The 22,257-nt window shown below is 28.0% G+C and overlaps 2 protein-coding genes across 2 annotated transcripts; both read left to right on the top strand.

Annotated features, from left to right (window-relative positions):
• Positions 1-8,937: 8,937 nt before the first annotated feature.
• Positions 8,938-14,497, top strand: LOC101498356 (DEAD-box ATP-dependent RNA helicase 8). The gene is made up of 10 exons (XM_004492655.4): positions 8,938-9,368; positions 10,161-10,221; positions 10,755-10,989; positions 11,482-11,720; positions 12,504-12,755; positions 12,839-13,019; positions 13,176-13,264; positions 13,346-13,419; positions 13,503-13,629; positions 14,107-14,497. The coding sequence occupies exons 1-9, from the start codon at positions 9,079-9,081 to the stop codon at positions 13,579-13,581; spliced, it is 1,500 nt and encodes a 499-aa protein (XP_004492712.1). The 5' UTR covers positions 8,938-9,078; the 3' UTR covers positions 13,582-13,629; positions 14,107-14,497.
• A 5,472-nt stretch (positions 14,498-19,969) lies between these two features.
• On the top strand, positions 19,970-22,208 carry LOC101498025 (transcription factor MYB17-like). Its single transcript, XM_004492654.4, has 3 exons — positions 19,970-20,233; positions 20,409-20,538; positions 21,297-22,208. Exons 1-3 carry the CDS (start codon positions 20,098-20,100, stop codon positions 21,940-21,942), a joined length of 912 nt encoding a protein of 303 aa, XP_004492711.1. The 5' UTR covers positions 19,970-20,097; the 3' UTR covers positions 21,943-22,208.
• Positions 22,209-22,257: the final 49 nt, after the last annotated feature.

Genomic DNA, 22,257 nt, shown 5'->3' with positions numbered 1-22,257 from the left:
ATTCTAGACGTTAAGGACAAATGTAGCAATTTATTTAGTGATAAATCTAAAAGGTAATAAATCAAAGCAATAAATTATGGGTTTTCAAAAATATAAAAAAATTTAACCAAACTGTAGAATGATTAATTAAAATTAGAACCAAACTGAACTGATTTTTAATTTGAAAAAATTAAACTGTACCGATTTTTAGTTCGAAAAAATTAGAACTGAACCTGTTTTTTTTAGAAGTAATTAGCATAATTATGTAAAATTTGGCTTATAGGAACAAAAAAAAAAACCTATAGGAATAAAACGGTTTGGTTCAACTTGATACAAAAATAGTTCGATTCGGTACCATCCATATTATATCAATTGAGTTCAATTCAATTCAAATAAGTAGAACTAAGTTAAAATCAGTTCAACTCGGTTCAAAGCAAAAATTTGGTTCATCGATTTATAGAACCAATCGATTTGATTTTTCGAACTATAAATCAATTGGATTCAGGTTTTTCAAACTAAAAAACTATTCAGTTCAGTTTTCAAACGGTACTAGTTAAGGATGAAACTTTACCCACTCCTACAATAAACAATAAACAACAAAAAGGGCATGAAAAAAATTATTTATTAAGTACTTAATTACCTGTGTGTACATTGATCTTCTAGTTTTGTGTTCTTGAACCCTTGTTCAATTTCCTTATTCCAGTGCTAAAAACAAATTAAACAATATTCATTACATAAGGTTTTCAAAAAGTGTGATAATGTTATTGATCATTTGACATTAATTAATTATATATTGACCACATAATATATACGTGCATTCCAATCATGCTGTTCTGTGGAATTACATGTTCTGAGCTTACGCCTTGTTAAGGACAAACCTGAGTTTCCTTTCCAAAAAGCATAGGGTATCCTATCCTTCCATTTGATCTTGTTGTTGCTTTCTTGTATGTTCTTCAATGTTTTCTCCCAAGGTTGTATTCCAGTCTCAGCCCTTTAACACTAATTATAATTAAGTAAATAAATTATGTGTAAATAAAACTCCCCACACACTAAATAAATCCCTCGTTTCAAATGTATCTCCATATTCAGCTACATAAACTTTTCCTTTTTTAATTACAATCCTAAGTTGTGAAATATTTTTTCCACTCTCCACCATTTCTCTTGTGATTCCTGTACTCTTCCATGGTTTAACATCTTCAGGGATCCATCTGAAGTGTTCTGGACATGTTGATGCAGGGGATGATGAATAATATTTTTCTTTATCTTGCTTAAATGTTTGAAGGTAATTATTGTCTTTTGTGCATGTTCTTGTTAGGCTTCCATTCAAGCACTTCAATGTGTATTGGTTTTGTTGCTTATCGATGACCAATGTAGATGTGCTTGTTGTTTTTAACAGAATTTCAAGAAATTAAATAGCTAAGAATTTCAATAAATCAAATAAGTACAAATAAGTAAGATTCAGATTTCATATTCATAAAGTTAGTTTGGTGATTGGGGTATATGAGTTAAAGAAAGTGAAAGATTAAATTTCCACCATCAATATAATTTAATTATTAACGGTATTAATATAAAATTGATTGTTTTGAAAACAAATATAACCATTTTTTTATCATGCAATGATCTCAAATCAAATCATTGATGATCATGGAAATTTTAAATTTTTAGATGGTATAATTTTATTTTTTTACAAATAGCTACATTTTAAATAATAATAATAATATTTTAAAAGTCGACAGCTACATTTTCCAAATAATAATAATATTTTACAAATAGCTACATTTTTTTTACATAATTGCAGTTTTTGTCAATCTATTTTTATCAATTCACGAAATTGGTTATCTTATTTTAAAAGTCGAACAGCTTTAGTCTCTCCCTCATATTTTTTAACTAAAAAATAACAATTTAACAAATTTTAAATGACTCGAGATGTAATTTTATGATATAAAATCATCTAGATATATTAATTATTTATATGTCATTAATTAAATTACAAATATGAAGAAAAAAAATTAAAGTTGAAAGTTAAGTTTTTACAATTTTTATTTTGATTTTATGGGTGTTAATTATTTTATATTACGTTATTTAAAACATGTCACATTGTCAATTTTAGTTAAAAATCATACGGAGGAATCAAAATTGTCAGACTTTTAAAATATGTTGACCAATTTCGTGAATCAATAAAGATAGAAGACTAAAACTACAATTAAATAAAATTTAAATTGTAAAAAAATATAGACTTAGCTCTACAAAACTCAACTCTCAAGTTAACATACACTAAGAAAACATATTATGTAGTCATTAATAACATTAAATAATTCATACAATATTCAAATTCAAAAATTATTAGCATAATTCATATTTGAAAACATTAATTTGTTGTATTTAATGCTAATTAATTTCCTCTCTTGATTTCTATTTTTTATTTATTTATATTTTGTAACTAAATTTGAAAACAAAATTGTCAAGAAAAAACTTAATACTGAAAACTTTAATAATAATAATAATAATAATAATAATAATAATAATAATAATAATAATAATAATAACAACAACAACTACAACCACAAACATAATTTAATTATTCTATACATACATCAATACCCTACTACAAAACTACTCTAATTTACTATTTTATTTTATTTTTTATAAAAGTTTATGCTCTTTTATTTTTATAATTTAAATTATACTTTTCTTTGAGTTAATTTTATATTTCACTTTTAGTCCTTTAAGTTATTTTTATATTTTATTGGCTAAATTACATTCGTGGTTCTTTAACTTAATTTCGGGTAACGTTTTAGTCCTTTATCTTTTTTTTTTCCGACTTGGTCCTTTATTTTAATTTTAAGTGACAATTTGATATTTTATGTTTTAAAATTTCAACAATGATATCCTTTTTTATACAAAAATTCAAAAAAAAATTCAATCAAAAACTCATAAATTTAATTATATTCTTCAATATAATACAAATTTCATCAAATTTGTAATGCAAATCTTCAAATAAACTCATATTTTCATACTTTATTTGATATTTTTAGGAATAAAGGACTAAATCGGAAGAAAAAAAAGATAAAGGACTAAAACGTTACCTGAAATTAAGTTAAAGGACCACATATGTAATTTAGCTTATTTTATTTTATACTTTTATGTATTTTTTTATTTAATTTTAATCCCTTATGTTTTAAACATGAGACAGTTTCTTCCTTCAAATTTTTTAATTCTATTTTAGTTTCTTAAGGTACAAACATTAAACACTTAGGTCTCTTTTGTTATAAGCATTAGACAAAATGATCAAAGTGACAAGTTAGAGAAAAACATGATAGAACTAAAAATGTTTGAGTTAATGATCAATCTATAGAACGTTTATAACTTAAATGACCAAAATAAAATTATAATACTTAATGGATTAAAGTAAAATATAAAAACAACTTAATAGGCCAAAAAGATAATTGAACTTATTTTATATTTCTATTAATTATATGGAGTAATTGATAAAAAAAAATATATAACCTAAACAAGACCTAATTAATTGTAAAAAAACAAGCCTCAGCCTCATTGTCATGACACCAACCCTAAACCTAAATCCTAATATCTAACATTTCATTTTCTCATTGATTCTTCGCATTTTAAATTAAAAAAAAAAACAACAAAAAAAAAAAACAAAACATTTCATAAGATATATTTAATTTAATGTAAATAATTATATATTGCATTAATGACATTCAATATTGATTGAGTCATTTAATAATTATTTGTCAATTGAATTTCTTCTTTATTTTAATTTGAACTTGAAATTCACAAACATCGACAATGTTTTAGTAGTTTGAAATTTTAATATTTTCATTTTGCGTATGTTTTGATTGAAACTGGATCAAAAAAATTGTTTGAAATGTATTATTCTGTTGTGAATGATGCTACGGGTAAATTATAAAGTGATAAGGGGCATACCATGTAATTGATAAATGATAGTAAAAAATAGTACTCATACAGTTTCATATCTACATTTCCTTTATTGATTTGTCATTACGATTATGTAAATGTTGTAACTAATGTTGTATTTTAATTATGTCAATTATTTCAAGTATACCTAACATAAGTAAAGCCTATGGTTCAAATAAAACTATATGAATAGATGTTGTGTGAAAAATCTGATTAGATGTTAAATGAAAAATAATATTGTATAGCAATGTATGCATAAGTGATGTTGTTGGAGGGGTCATACATCATGTAATAATGTTTTTAATCTGAATAAATTATTTTCTCATTTGCTTTAAGTGTTTTCTATTTCATTTTTACAAAGAAAAAGTATTGAAAACATATGATCCTTTCTACTTTAGCATCTTAAAAGCCAAAGTACAAAACTCATATTATAAACATTTTAATACACAAATGATTCAATCAACTAGATAGACGAGTTGCCAGGAAAAATGTTTTTTTATGAAAAAAAAATTAGATTAGGGGAGGGGAGGAGATAAAATTTAAATATAAGTCATTGCATGTTTGAGTATAATCTTATTTGGCTTTTGTTTCATCATCATTGTAAATAATCAATAACATCTTTCTAATACAAGCATACCTATTTTTGTTTAAACTTTTTTTTTTATAACGAATATGTTGCATAAACATTACGAGTTTTTCATCTCTCAGTTGAATTTTTTCCTTATCCAATAGTCAAAGATCGAACTCTTAACTGGTTCTTTAAGGGCACCGAGTCTCTTATCACTTAGACAAATCAAATATTAGTATAGAGAGTTAAAAATATATTCAACGTCTAATCATGTTCAAAATAATAATGTATCGACATATTTTCCTTCTAATTTACTATATAACAAAATATCTACTCAACTTCTCTATACTTCTACTCCACTATACATATCGATTTTCAATCCTAAACTACCAAATAATAATTACGGTGATTATAAAATATTTTAATTATAAAATAATTGTAAACCTGCTATTACTTTCATAATGCATTTCTATAAGTTATTGTGAGAATTTTGTTAACTTGCTCTACAAGTTAAAATTTACAATCTTCAATGTTAATGAAAAACTAATCAAATTGAGCATTATATAAGCAGTACCAACCAATTAATTTAATATTTATGATGATTTCTTTGTTGCCGTGACACAAGCCACATAATTGTCGTCACAATTTGTTATGAATTATCTGCATTTCGTTTAAACACAATAATTTACACCAAATCATAGATGTGTAATTAACGTCATTTTTTATTGATTATATTTTTAGATTTGTACCTTTTTTTTTGTCAAACAATAAGTCCTATATTTTTGTGTTCGATTTTTGGGGTTACATCTTATTCGGTGATTTATTTTGAACCTACTAATTTTTCAAATAATTTTTTAAATTGGACAATTACCAATACAATATAAATTGTTTTTTAAATTGCTTTTTTAGTTTAATTGTAAAATACACTGCAAACTATATAAAATGTCACTAATTTTGTCCGATCGATACTATTTACCATTATAAATTATTTGAATTTAATTTATTTAAATATATACGGTTATGATCATAGATTAAATTTTCAAATTTTGAATATAATTTGCTACTCACTTATTCATTTTTTTTCTTCATAAAACATTATTTCTCTCTCTTTTTACTTATAATTTATTTATCTCTCTTTAAATATAAGATTATAAATATCATGATATTTAATCATATAGGTTAATTCACATAGATATCATACCTATATCGTTAAAATACAATATCAATGATTATGTTATTATAGGATCACAAAAACATTGAATTAGTTAAATTTATTCAAAACTCAATTTATACAAATGATAACCTAACCCAAACTTTAAAAAAAATACACACCACATGAATCCAATATTTTTAAATAAATAAATAAATAAATTTAAACGATAACATGTCTCATAGTTGACTACCTATTACATAAGTTATATTTATCTTTTTTAAATAAATAAAAATTACACGCTTCAATTTAATTACTGAATAAAATTTAGTTTAGTGTATCCAATGTAATTAATATCATAGGTGGACTCTATTCCTGATTTCAAATATTGCCTAAATTAATTATTAATCAAATTTTATTTATTGCTCGAATAAATTCTTAATTACTTGATCTCCATTCTACTGGGAACCAAATTATTTTTAAAAATTAAATACATAATTAAAAATTGAATTATTGTATTTTCCACAATTATATATATATATATATATAGCTTTATTTTTTTTTTCCCGGTGCATGGCGCGTGGGATTACATTAGTTATCCCCATATAAGATTTTTACCTGGATAACAAATTATACTCTTATTAACTATGAGTTGCCTACTTACTAATAGGGGGTGAGAATATGATGGGTCGAGATAGACTTTGCTAAACGAGTCTAACATGTAAATAAATTTAAGACATAAGTCTTTCATGTGCTGTTGTCATAGACTTAATTTTTATGTCTGAGTATAAACTTGATAGATGTCTTATATGACTTGTTAGCCTAGTTAAAAACCTATTTTATTTTAATATTTTTTAATAAGTAATCAAACATATATTTAAATAGATTAATAAGTTAATACGTCAGTAAAATTAAATAGAATAAGTAATATATTTAACATCACATTTTTAAGAATATGATTTTATATACATCCTACTTAAATTATATCTTATAATAATACATTTAAAGATGTCAAAAATTAAAATTTAATATAATAATTTTAGTAGTAAAAAAAATATTATTTATATTTATTTAAATAGGTCGGTCTAATAGACTTATTATGTGGAATGTAGTATAATCTTTTTAATTAAATAGATTTTTTTAGAAGTATTGACCTTATTTGTTTAAGAAAAAAGTCTGATCCGGCCTGGACCCAACTTAAGCTAGACCATAGATCTTGTCGGTCTGATCTATTTTCATCCCTACCTATCAATATACTTATCAAAAATTTTGGTCAATGATATTTATAATATATTTTCTATCTAAATTTATTTAAATTTACATTTATTATTTACATTGTATATTTATAAATTTAAATTTGAAAAAATGAGTATCGATAATATTAATTCTTTATTTTTTATTCGAAAAAGTTTTACAAATGTCTTTGTTAGTACAAATATAAGCGGAATCTTATAAAAAAAAAAGGAGAAAAACATTGAAAAATGGAGGAGACCAACCAAATCACATAAATTGTAAAATAGAGAACCAAAAATCCAATTTAAAAAATAAGAGGACTAAAAGTTAATTTTGAACAAAATAGAACATTAAAAGTGCATTTAATCTTTTATAATAATAATATTATTATTAGGTTAAATTTCAGCTCTTGGATAGATCTTTTATGTTTTTTCTTCCAATTAGGTCTTTTAAATAACACTCGTTTTAAAACCATAGTTTTTATGCTATTGTTTTGTAAATATGTATTTTTTCATTAGTTATGTTAGAAACATGCCACATGTCACTTACGTTGCTGATGCTCATGTAGAAAATTTTAAAAGTAACCATCATTTAAGTTTTTTTAAAAAAAACCCTTATTGTCATTTAAATTTAAATTAGTTTTCGCTTAAACTTAATCTTCATCTTTTACCTATTCACCATCTTCCTCTTCGATCCTATTTCGAAATAACCTAAAACTCATATTTTGTAATTTTAATAGAAAAACTCAATCTGTCGATCATGTGAATTAAAGAAAAATCAAAATAAGAATTTAATCATTTCAACCAGAATTAAAAAATGAGTTTTGTAAACAAATAGAAATCCACTAAAATAAATGAATTATTCGTACATCCGATAATTGGATCCAATTCAAACTCAGAGTAAAATCCTACAACATTCCATAAAAATATTAGGCTAAATTTCACTTTTAATTCTTTACTTTTGAACTAGTTCTTGGATATACGTACAATATAATATGATTTTAGTTGATTTTTCTTTATTTACAAAAACTCATTTTTTTTTAATCTTGTTGGATATTAAATTTTTTGTTTTGATTTTTCTTTAACTCACATAATCGACGCTTTAAGTTTTTCTATTAAAATTATAAATTATAAATTTTAAATTTTAAATTTTTTTAAAATGGAGTAAAAGAGAAAAGTGATAAAGAAGTAAATGATGAAGATCGAATCTCAAAGAAAATTAATTTATATTTAAAAATTATAAATATATTTTTTTAAAACATAAAAGACATATTTATAAATTGTTTATTTTTATAATTTGTTATATAAACACCATTATGTATAATATTATAATGATATTTTTTCAACCGAACAATAACATAAATATTAAGGTGCCACTTAAATGATATAATAAAAAAATAAAATAAAATTCGAGGTATCTGTTAAACATATTTAGCTTTATTTATTATTATTATTATAATTATTATTATTATTATTATAATAATAATAATTATAATTATAATAATAATAATTATTATTATTATTATAATAATTATTATTATAATAATAATTATTATAATAATTATTATTATAATAATAATAATAATTATTATTATTATTTGAGTCGAATTTGAATCAACGAAAGGCGTTTTATATAGTGAAAGCGTTGGAACACACAAATCCCGTCATACACAACGAGTTAGAACAAACAACAGTGGGAAATTCTTGTACACCATCAAAATCAACACAAGAGTCACTGAGTGAGTGAAGCGTTACACCCAAAAAAAATAAAACTTCCATTTTCCCTAACCCTTCAAATCAAATTTCGTAATATCAAAATTACACTCTTCGATTTCCTCACATCTTTAACAAATCTCTTCTCGATTCAAACCTAATCAAATAAAACCCTCAAACACCTGTAGATCTGTACAAAACACCCTCTCATCCTCCTCAAATTTTCCTCCTCCAAATTTTCTGTCAAAATCCCAACCCTACCCAATTTTTTTGGGGGATCCTTGTAGTTGTATGATACCCGTAGAAATTTCACTTTTTTCTTCTCAGATTTCGTTAGTTTAGCCTTTCATTTTAACCCCATTTCGAGAAATCATCGTTTCGTGGGGTTCGGCTCTAGTTCCCTTTTCAGTGACCCAGAAGAAACCCTAGCTTCTTAGGTTTGAGTTTAGCTTCTTGTACATTTTTTCGGGTAGAAATTCTTTTGTTTTTGAATCTGTAGGATGAACAATAGAGCGAGATACCCACCTGGGATTGGGTTAGGGCGAGGTGGTGGTGGTGGTTTGAACTCGAACCCTGGGTTTCAACAGAGACCACAACAACAACAGTATGTGCAGAGACACATGATGCAGAATCAGCATCCGCAACACTACCAGCAGAATCAACAGTATCAGCAGCAACAGCAGCAACAACAGCAGCAGCAGTGGTTGAGAAGGAACCAGTTGGGTGGTACTGACACCAACGTTGTTGAGGAGGTTGAGAAGACTGTACAGTCTGAAGCAGCCGACCCTAGGTGCTTTTTGGTCTCTTGATTTTTTTGTTTTTACTTTGGGACTAACCAGATTAATTTAATTTCTTGTAGTTACATTTGTATGTGTGTTTGTGTTATGCAGACATATGATACATTTTTTATAGGAATAATGAATACAGTTTAGTTTGTTGTGTTGGATCTTTTATAGTAGAATCTTACATGAGATCTATTAGATGTTTATTTGTTTGAGTGGTTACTTGATATGCAACTGTAGGTGGGAAGCTTATCCTCTTATAAAGGGATATTTGTTGTTAATGTTTATTGATATGGTATTTGTGGAATTGTGTTAGTTTGAGAAATTTAGCTCACTTTTTTCTTTCTTGCACTGTTGAAAAGCGATCTGTCTGCCTTTACTGTAGTGTACTTTTTTTAGACAATCTCCTGTGGTGTACTTAATCTGCCTGTCTAATTGTCTTAGAGTGCATTGATTTTTGATTTTCTGTTTTTTTTTTCCCCTACCTGGTGAAGAACTGAATTGCTATTCAGGGTTTAGAATGCTTTTTCATGTAATCAAGAGCTTTAGAAGATTTTGAAAGTTATTATCATGGTTTGTAAGAGGTTGGTGAAACACAACTTTTGAGCAGGAAACCTGGATGCTTGATTGTGTTGCAAATCTAGTATGGTGTGGATTGATGTTTGCTCTAATATGATTTTATGAAAGATTTGAAAATAACATGTAAATTTTTTTTTACTGCTGGATAAAGTCACTGAGATAGTTCTTCCCAATGCGAAGAATGTGTTTTAATTTTATTCTCAACTGATTTCCTTTGTTAGTTCACAAGATTGGAAGGCAAGACTAAAGATTCCACCACCTGATACTCGCTATAGGACAGAGGTATGATTCTGAACAATTAAAGGCTACGTGTCGTATATTCCAAGTGATTGGTTTTGTAAATTATGCATTATTATGTTTTGGTCAGAACAGTACCCATCTTTTGATGGAGTTGATTCTCTGCATTGGTTTTAGCTTTCATTTTGTTGATGCATGTCATTTAAATTTTAGTACTCTATGGCCTCTCCATTGATTTCTATTTATTATTCATTTGATTTGCTATGCCATTTTTCACTTATGAGATGATTAAGGCTTTAGAATTTAGAGCATAAACATGCTTGTAAAACTGCAAACTTTTCAATTAAATGTTAATAATTTCTCACACGTCTAGAAATCAAGGAAGTGATCTCAGATTCTACTCATTCGCACTTTTTAAATATTATTATTATGGATTCTATTCTAAATTAAATGCTTGATGTTCAATTGTGGTTATATTTCCACATCATATTTTTCAAAGCCTGTTAGATATTATCATTTTGGGGATACTCATTTTAACATTGTGTTAGTCTTGATCTTTCGTTTATTTTTGTACCCAGGACGTGACAGCAACTAAAGGAAATGAGTTTGAGGATTACTTTTTGAAGCGTGAGCTGCTAATGGGAATATATGAGAAGGGCTTTGAAAGGCCATCCCCTATCCAAGAAGAAAGCATTCCAATTGCCCTTACTGGTAGTGACATTCTTGCTAGGGCTAAAAATGGAACTGGCAAAACAGCTGCATTTTGCATTCCTGCATTGGAAAAAATTGATCAGGATAATAATGTTATTCAAGGTGGGCTTCCTTCTCTTTGTTTACATGAAATTTTTCTTCATTTTTACCATAAATGTTAGAAATTCCTTTAAACAGACTTATTTTTAGTGGATAAGTTGTTGCTGTTGTTTTAGGCATGGAAGATAATGCGTTTGAATATCAACATGTGATGAATGTATTAGTTATGTGAGGCTACTGTAGTCTTCTGTGTATCCATTAATTGTTCACATTGTTAGCTGTTAATTTGTTATTTATTAATAATTACTTGACAAAATTGTGGTATGGCCTACCAAGTCTTCTCCTATTTGATTTCATAAAAATTTACAGATAGTTTGTGGTGCCAATTGCCAAAGTAATTTGAAAATAGCAAAGGATATGTTTTGTTGTCTTGATGCATGCTTTCTTTTTTCATTGTTTTTAGTTATATCGTGTCTAGTTTGTTTATAAATGAAAATTGGTTTTATGTTCTACCCATGTTTTGACCATTGCCTTTTGTTTTGCCGTGCCATGCAGTTGTTATACTGGTTCCAACACGAGAGTTGGCTTTGCAAACATCTCAAGTGTGTAAAGAGCTTGGAAAGCATTTGCAGATTCAAGTTATGGTCACAACTGGTGGTACCAGTCTAAAAGATGACATTATGCGTTTATATCAACCTGTTCATCTGCTAGTTGGTACTCCAGGAAGAATATTGGATCTTGCAAAGAAGGGTGTCTGTGTTCTGAAAGATTGTTCCATGCTTGTCATGGATGAGGTAATGATAGTTCACCTGAAATTTACTAATTTATATAGCGTCTGTAGAGAAGCATTTTTAACTGTTCTTGATAATATTGTTTATTAGAACAGGACTTAAGATTAGAGTCAGGAATGTTTTATATTGTCTGATTAGATATCTGGTTATGTTTCTATTGTTTCTGTCTGGCCTGCTAGGATAAAGAATTTGACATATGGTAATGACAGTTCACCTGAATTGTACTAATTTATATAGTGTATGTTGTGTTGTCATGTTTGCAGCAGATGTGATAGGAACCAGAATTTTAAGACAAGAAACAGTGATTTATTGAACTGGAAATGAGAGCTTAAAGCCCGTACAATGGTAGAAAAACTGAACATGCAGAAAATAAACCAGAGTTCTAAGAACTCTTAGCCAGAGAATTTTTTCTCCTAACTGTTTACTAACAAGTTTTCTGAATGCCCTCTCTCGTTCCCTCCAACTTATAACAAACTCAATAAAGAAACTCCCTGAATTTCAGCGAGGGTACTAACTGAATTTTATTCCCTCCCTTTCTGAACCCTTCTGAAAAAGCTGGGCCTGGACACATTTGTTGCTATCACTGGATCACCAGTATCATAAGGTCTAGGTGTTCTATCAAGATGCAAATGCTGTTCATATTGCATCTCTGGTTTATGTCATATCTTCACTTTTGTGTCCTTTACACATGTTTATTCTATGACGTGACACTTTTAAGACTATTGCTTTTAACAGTCAGTTATATATCGACATGAAGTTTTATATAACTTCATCTCTCTTTCGCAGGCTGATAAACTCCTCTCCCCAGAGTTCCAGCCTTCAATAGAGCAGCTGATTCAATTTCTTCCCTCAAACCGTCAAATCCTGATGTTTTCAGCTACGTTTCCTGTTACTGTAAAGGACTTCAAAGATAGATATCTTCGTAAGCCATATATCATTAACCTTATGGATGAGCTAACTCTGAAGGGTATTACACAATATTATGCATTTGTGGAGGAGAGGCAGAAAGTCCACTGCCTAAATACTCTTTTCTCTAAGGTACGTGTTGTCCATGCCAATATATTGTGGATTTTATTATTTGTGGGATTTGAGTATGATTGTAATAGTAGCTTCTATTACAGCTGCAAATAAACCAGTCAATCATCTTCTGCAATTCGGTGAATCGGGTTGAACTCCTTGCCAAGAAAATCACAGAACTAGGGTATTCATGTTTCTATATTCATGCGAAGATGTTGCAAGACCACCGTAATAGAGTTTTTCATGACTTTCGCAATGGTGCCTGCAGGAATCTTGTTTGTACTGGTATGTTAATGACAGTTCTGCCTCCTGCTATAGATGAGCATAACACATGAGTGATAGTTTGTGTTATTAGTTTTTTTTTTTTTTCCAAAGCTTGTTAGATCTCTTTTATTATTCTTACACAATGATTAATTTTTTGTTTTTCTCATTTTGAAACAGATCTTTTCACTAGGGGAATTGATATCCAAGCAGTGAATGTTGTTATTAATTTTGATTTTCCCAAGAACTCAGAAACATATCTGCACAGGGTATGTTTGATTTCTGCCTTCTCCCCTACCATGATAATGATTCTCTTCATGGGTTCTCATGGATGTTCTGTTGATATGTAGGTTGGTCGATCAGGGAGGTTTGGGCACCTTGGTTTAGCAGTGAACTTGATAACCTATGAGGATCGTTTCAATTTGTAAGTATTTCTCTTAGATATGAATTTCAGAGGTACTTTCTGTAGATTTCTGATGTGTTTCTTTTAACTTTTTTGTTTTCCAGGTATAGGATTGAACAAGAACTTGGCACTGAAATAAAACAAATTCCTCCATTCATTGACCAGGCTATCTATTGTCGGTGATTGGTGTAAATACTTTGGTTGTGTTCTCAACTGTTGTGTATAGCAATGGTGAGTGATATTAATATTTATGACGACGGGCATTCTTCTTTGTGATCTAAAAATGATTTTTTTTTTTTGTAATTTTCTGTAAGTTTATTTCTCTGGAAAGATTGGCTCTACCTTTCACTGTTTTTTTATTAATAAAACAGACAAATATTTGCATTTGGCTCCTCTAAAGAGAAGGGGTGCAAAGAGGGGAAAGTGCAACGGTTACCGTTCATTGACAAATCAATTGAATTTGATTAACAAACTATATAGTAATTTAAATCAATTTGTCTTCTAAATGCTTCCCTAATTTAGAAAAGTCAAATTAATTTCCATTTCTATAAGAACCAACCCAAATTTTAACCAACTAGATGTTTTTTTATTCTAATACTTTATTTTTTACTTGTGTACCCTATATTTGTTATTTTACTGATTTGTTGACTTCGATTCGTTCACGTAGTTGTTTCTGTTGCTGATTGTTTTTCTGTATCTTTTTTACAGCTTGATGTGACTGTCGCGCAAGCAGGTGTGAATGCGCTGCATGAGGATGCACTATGGAAGTTAGGGTATTGTTAGACCCCCTTGTTGTTAATTTCTGCTTTTAAGAGCCCTGGAACAGGATTAGGACCTGAAGTTTAATAATTGGTTTTTAAATGCGAGATGATAGATGCTGGGTCCGGTTTGGGTTTTTGTGGATTGCATTTGCAATTGTGGTTGTTAGTAACTATTATTACTCTAGATTTTCCCATTTCGTCCATAAACTGTTTAGGAATGTGACTTACTGTGGTGATTCCCCCTTCCTATTGGCTATTCCATTACGACATTTGAGTCTTGGATTTGTCATTGTTCACCCTAAGATTTTCTTGTTCCAATGGGAGTGAGTTTTCACCAATGTTGCTCGTATTATGTTTGCATGTTTCATTGCGAAGATTGTTTATCTGCATTTTTTTGGGGTAATGTATTTGATATTTGTGTCAATTCGAGGCATGCAGAGATAACATTCGAGGTTATCAAACAATTCACTAGAAAAAAGTGAAAAACTTAGTTTGAAGGTTGAAGACGGGCCTGCAGAGTCATTTTGCATTTCCTCATAAGCCATTTTTTCTAGTTCTATATTAAATTTGATAAAATGGTGTATTATAATGTTACTTATCGTATCATATCATGCTTTACAAATGAATACAAATGCATTTCTCTGGAGTGTTACATTTACACATAAGTAGTATTTAGAGAGATTATAAGGCTAAAAACTTCCCTCTTTGTGACTGGTGTAACACATTTTCTCCCCTCAAATATTTACCATACTATGTTTCCATTTGAACTCTCTTTTGTTGGGTTTGAATCTTCTTCAGCATTGTACACACAATGCAGTCATTTTAGACCCTTTCAATTTAACAGAATTGTTTAAGTCATATCTGAATTAAATTATGGAAATCGAAACTCCTCAGTGTTTTGGAGTAACAATTTTGGAAAGTTCTACATGGATCACTCATATAGGCTGTCTACTATGGACCAATACTTATATATTGTCTAAGCTCTAACTACCAAGGATTTTGGCCTTTGGAAGTAAAACTTTATAACATTTTCTTGTAATAATAAAAAACCAATATGTTTTTGAAACCCGAAACGTATTTGTTTTCTCTTGTCAAACTTGTCACCCTGTCTCGCATGAAGATAAAGAGGGCTATGAGCTTGTACTTGATGGTGTCAGTAATCATTTATAAGAAAAAAAGTTCTTATTTTTATACTTATTGAGAACTATAATTACTTGTATTTAATGTTGAAGTTACTTTTAATTTCAAATGTCATCTTCTCATAACATTAAATACTTTTGGAACAATGAAATGTGGATAGGTTAATGAGTTAAATGGTTATGTACCTAATACTAGTTGATCATCTTGCCGTATAATCTTATCAGGTAACCGCACCTAGTTGGTTGGAGGTAGATGGAGGGGTGATAATAGGATGAGATAATATTTTTAAATTTTTATATTTTGTTCAATTTTTAAGAGAAAAAAAAAGGGAACAATCTAAAATTTATGGTAGAGCTCCCTTTAGTTATCCTCTATTTTGAGAGGATTTGGAGGAGAGAGTAACAACACAACATAAAATCTATTAAAAAAAATTTCTTCTCATTTGAATCAAACACAATTATAAAAACTTTCCTCAACTCCCCTTTCCTCTTTTCTTCCCCTTATTGAACAAACATATCTACATATCCCCTCTCTCTTCTTCCTTCTTCTCTCTTTTGTTTAACCAAACATATTTAAAAAAAAAAATCTTATTTTTTAACATTTATTTTAAAACTAATCACTACATTCTTAATTTTTATTGGACGATAATATAAAATTAGTTTATCACATATTTTTCTCTCTAGGTTAATTGATATTTACTTATATTTAAGTTGAATAAGTGTATTTTCTTATTTATACTTTATTCATTCATTTTTAATTATTATTTTTTTGGTTTATTACACTTAAGAAGACAATCAATAAAGTTTATTACTTTGATGTCATTATTTATATTTTCATATAATGTCAATAAATATTTATTATTTCATCTCATATATTTATGTTTATGCAATAAATGATTGAGAGTATTTTTTTTGCAGAATAAATGAATGAGGGAATTATTATAAATTAATAATTAATGTTGGATTGAATTTTGAAAATGACATAAATAAAAACAAAAATTTCAGACAAATGTTACGATTAAAAAAAAACAAAGGAAATAATTAAGTCAGAAGGGAGCATGATTTTTCACAACAATTAATATAAATAGAATTAAAAGTAACCTAGAGAATTACATGTGTAGTTTTATATAATCTATTTTGAAAACAATATCTAGAGTTACATGAATTTTACCAAATAACTAAGTAAAAAAAAGTTTGTCCTAAAAAGAGTAACATTTTATTTTCAATGCAGCCTTGATTGCTTTTCCCTCCAATCATACTATCTAATTTAACTTTTTTTAAACTCTAATTCTCATGGTAACTGAATTTTAATAATTTTCAGTTGGACAAGAAAAGTAAGTAAATTACGATTAAGAATTATTTTAGTCAATATTTAAATATGGTTTTTCTTAATTAATAAGTGCAGTTGTGTAAAATTATAATTCTATTTTTTAGTTTTGTTATATTTTAAAAAAAATGCAAGGAAATGTATTATTAATTTAATTTATATATATAGTTAGTGTAAAAAGTTTTTATACTGTTAGTTAATCATAACCGTGCGCGATTATTACAGATGTTTGATTTTTATCAAATTATCTTTAAAGTCATTTTCTTGAATGTTTGTGAGATAATCTAAAACTTCTCACATTGAAATTGCATAACAATTACACTCACGTGTTATTTATTTTCTCTATGTATGAAACAAGTGCAATTAAATTTTGAGTTTAATGATAAAAATCAAACATTATTAACAATTTAACGGTTGTGATTGATTGATAGTATACAATATTTTTTACATTGACAATGTATATAAATTAAATTTTTAAAGATAAAAGAACAAACCATTAAGTGTATATCTATACCAAAAAGTCTTTAGTGGTTTGGAGTCTTTAGTGGCGGATATTGCATAAAATATTGGAGGGAGCGACAAATATTAACCAAAATACTATAATTGAAATTCATAAAAGTCATATAGTTTTATAAAAAATTCAACATAACATCATTACAAAATAAAAATATAATTCATGAAAAAAGATATTTACATCAAATTAAAGTTGTGTCATTCGTTCTCCTAAAGTCATAAAATGATCGATAATTGAATCAGAACTAAAGCTTTCAACTATTTCTTTTTCAATATAAAACATCATTTTGTCAGTAAAAAATTCATCCTCCATCTTGTTACGCATTCTTGTCTTGATAATCTTCATTGCTGAAAATTATCTTTGTGTAGTAGCTATAGAAACCAGAAGAATTTAGATAAGTCAGATTAGTCGATATAAATCAAATAATATGTATACGTATTTCCCATTTTTTTAGAGTTTCACACAATTCATACTTAGTGATCAAGTTAGAAAAATTAGAATTTCAATTTACACAAATTTTACAATTTGCACAAGTCACACAATTCGCATAAGTTTTTAGAGTTTCACTTCAATCAAATAAATTTATCCGTTTTATAATTTTCATTTTTGTCGAAAACTTTCTTCTTGAAAAATACATAAATTTTCTTATATTAAACATCATATCACTCACTCATAAAAAAATATACAAATTGATTACATAACACATTTAAACAAGATTACATCTCACATTTACAAAGTAAAACAATTCATAATCCCATATTCACAAATACAATTCACATATTAAGTTCACAATTTTAAACTAAAACAATTAACAATTAACAATTTTAAATTAATATAATTCACAATTAACAAATATTTGAAGAAACTATCATTATCACTATTATTTTAGTATTATTATTTATAAAAATAAATAAATAAAAATATAAAGATGCTGTATTGGCTCTTGAAAAAATCCACCACTGCTAAAAAATCCGCCACTAGAAACACGGACAAGAAGATTATACATTCAACTCTTCTTTCTAACATAAATTGACAATTAATTATTATCATTATTGACTATTTAAAAAAATAATTGTTTTACGAATTATCACATCTCAATCAATGTTTTAAAATTTGTTCGTTCATCAACTAGACAAATCAAAAAATTATGGGGTGATAGGTCGAACTAACTGAATCATTAATTCAACCATATAACTGAAATAGATGAAATCGAATGACTTGTATTTCAGTCTCTATAACAAGTTTCAATATGTATGCTAGATTTTTAAATACTAGTATCAATTCTATAACAAAGAATAGAATTGGAAAACAAATACCAGTATCAACCACCGTATGTTAGATTTTTAAAACATTTATTGTCATCAAACAGAAAAAGAATAACATAAAAAGAACCAAAGATTTTGAATGAAGGGAGGCAGTAATCGAAACCAATGACTTTCGTTTAAACCATAAGTGTTTGAATGCATTTATTACATGAAAATGTACATCGGCATAGACTGTCGGGTCTGCATTATTGACCATCACTTCAACTTCAAATATTTTCCTTCTATAGCAAATAAATGCATAATATTTTTAAAATAAAATATAAATAAATATGAATCATTATATTTTTTAAATATTTTTATTGAAGTTTTTATTTTCAATAATCTTATTTATTCCTATAGTGTAATTTAAGTAATATATTATTTTTTTTTACAAGAATTAAATAATAAATTTAAATATTTGAATTTAATGGATACAAATTATTAATAAAGATAATTTTACACTTATATCTAATAATAGCTATTGATTATATCATATCTTATCCTAAAAATAGAGCGAAATGGTTTGGTGTGATAGAATATAATAGGAGTTATCTATTATATCAAGTGTTATGATAAAATTTATGCATAAAACAATACTTGTATATCATAGTTTTAATCTATAATCCTACAATAGTATTGAAACTGAAATTTATATTTTACTATAACTGCAGCACTGTTGGATTTGAATAACTAATTTAACTACATTAAAATCCAACGGCTCTATAGCCACAACGCATGTGCCATTGCAACAGATAAACCAATGTCATGTATTGTGGTAGGACAGTGTTGGTAATAAACCTGTACAAGCAATTACTATTTGCACCCTCCATAAATGCTAATGTCGTTCTCTTTAGTAATAACTGTCTGTGTTGGCTTTCAATCCTACGCTGACTTTTCTGCAAGAGAATCCCACCATTAATGCATTCTTCTTCTCACTCTGTCTCTGCCATTAATGCTATCACTATGCTCTTCTTCTCTCTCATCCCACTTCTGTGCTAAATGAAAACCAAAAACTTTGTCTCAATCATCATGATGTAACTTCTCCAATGCTACACCACATGCATTTATTGCTAAACCCACTTTCAAAACTTGCATGCCCCCCATCCAATAATAATGCCACCTCACACTAACAAATAATCATTTTAATTACTCTATCATTTGTTACAATTATAATTTCTGAATATATAAAATTGTAAATACATATGTTTCTTAATCATTTTAATTTTTATATATAATTCTTGTTATTAGTTTAGTCTTTAAATATATTTTTTTATGAGTTATTTTAACTTATATTCTTTTTAATATTGAATATAAAATAAAATTAAAATAAAAAAAATTAATATATATATATAATATAAATTAAATATATTTATTTTATTGATATAATTTTTTTAATATTTGAGATCAAAATATATATTTAAAATAAAGCAAAAACCCACTCATGATGAATTTGGACACGAGTATAGTAGCATGCCCCCACACACCTTTTTAACATCCATGATGTTACCTATTTATGATATCACATTACTTTGAGTCCTTAAAAGTTGTTTCTTTAGTGTTGAAAAACAGCATAGTAATAGTTGAATGAAAATTCTACATTTTGTTGTTGTCACCTTTATGACTTTATGAATGTAAATGTGCTTTGTTGTTGAAAATGGGAAGGACACCATGTTGTGAGAAGAAAGGTTTGAAGAAAGGACCTTGGACTACTGAAGAGGATGAAATTCTTGCTAACTATATCAACAAGAATGGTGGTCATGGAAGCTGGCATGAACTCCCCAAGATCACAGGTTCTGTTTTATCCTATGTATTAGTAATTCCTAACTAAAACTTTTGCTTGTAGATTTCAATTGTAGTTCTAAAATAACCATAACCATTGTGAATTGTCTAACAAGCTAAACAACAATCATTGATTTTTTATTCTGTCATGTTTACTACTATATGATTATTATTTGGTACTTTCAGGTCTTCTTCGTTGTGGTAAGAGTTGCAGGCTTAGATGGACTAACTATCTTAGACCTGACATTAAACGTGGACCCTTTACTCCTGAGGAAGAAAAACTAGTCATACAACTTCATGCCATCCTAGGAAATAGGTAAACAATTAAGCATTTAGTTATATGCTTGTTTTCTATTTATGCATTTTCTTTGAAATTTATAATCCTCTTTATCTATATAAAATCAACAAATGTTGAATACTACTATAATCATATTTGTTATTTTACTGTTATCATTGTGACACTGAAAGACCTTTTAGATCTCTATAGATTATATCTATTTAGTACTTTATCACAAACAACATTTTGAGTTGCGGTCGTGTCGCGGACATTATATTGTAGAGAATTGTGTTCAAATACAGTTGATGCACCCTCAATTGTGGCCGTATAGATCACAAATACTTTGATGTCATGGTTAAGATGGTAGTGGCCAACTCTTTTTAATTCGTTATCATTAAATCTAAACTTGAAAGTGTGTTCTTGAAAAAGTGAGTTGATAAGTGGTTGGTAGTCCTCATTTCACAAACAATGTGGTTTTGTAAAGGTTGAGTTAAGAACAACCCAAATTCTAAAATGATGTTAGAGTCTATTCAAGATTCGTGGAATCACTTGCTATTTTTAGATTGAGTTTAACTCATTATCACAAAACCAATTTGTAAAGTGAGGGGTGTCAATCTGTATAAACAATTTTAGAGTTCTATCTATTTCAACGTGGGATTTGAGTTTTTTCCAATAGCTATGAGGCGACTCAGGTGTTCACTCTTTAAAGTGTACAAGAATGTTTTAAGATTTCCATATTAAATGCGATAAGTCTAATTTTGAGTTCATTAATAACAAATTTTTCAACAAATTTTCAGGTGGGCTGCAATTGCATCTCAATTACCAGGAAGAACAGACAACGAGATAAAGAACTTCTGGAACACACATTTGAAGAAACGTCTGGAAAGCATGGGAATCGATCCAAAAACACACGAGCCAGTAGCTTCATCAACAAGTTACCCCAATCACAATTCACATTCATCAGTTTCCACACGTCACATGGCTCAATGGGAAAGTGCAAGGCTTGAAGCAGAAGCAAGACTCTCAATAGACACATCAAACTTCAACAACAACAACAACAAGAGCAAGAATCCTAATTCCATTTCCGAAACCGATTCTTCCGACTACTTTCTCCGAATATGGAACTCTGCAGTTGGAGATGCATTTCGCGATATTCGCAAACATGATACTGATAATAATAAATACAAAACTAGTTGCTGTCAGAGTCCTAGTTCTGCAGTTACAGCAGAATTAGCTTCTAATAACCAATTAAGCAATGGTGTGAAAGAAGAGTTTGAGTGGAGAAATTATAAGTTTTGTGTTGAAGATATGATTCATGGATCTGATTCATCAAGCTCTAATGACTTAGAAGATTCACCAGACACTGCTTTGCAGCTCTTGTTGGATTTTCCTATGAACAATGACATGAGTTTCTTAGAAAACTCTTTTGATTGTCCCCTATAGGTATGTGTAATTGTTAAAAAAATAAAACAAATAGAATTGGTGACTAAAGTTAGTCGGAAAAAGAATTCTAATTAATTTTATTGTCACTAAATTCAGAGACTAATTAGGGACATATTTTATATTTTTGCTCACTAAGTTTATGTTGCTAATATTTTATCTGCTAGTTGTGTGTGTCTGTTATTTGTAGTATCAAGTAGCTTTCTATTTGGTCTTTTGTAGTATTCTTTCTATTCATGCAATTCAAGAGTTGTGAGAATTAGATGCCATTGTGTTTGCTTAGCTATATTGTTGAATTATGGAATGCCAAATGAATTT

Source organism: Cicer arietinum, chromosome 3 (assembly GCF_000331145.2).
Source record: "Cicer arietinum cultivar CDC Frontier isolate Library 1 chromosome 3, Cicar.CDCFrontier_v2.0, whole genome shotgun sequence".
NCBI lineage: Eukaryota > Viridiplantae > Streptophyta > Magnoliopsida > Fabales > Fabaceae > Cicer > Cicer arietinum.
The sequence above is the reverse complement of the archived record's forward strand: the minus strand, read 5'-3'. Positions and strand labels throughout refer to the sequence as shown.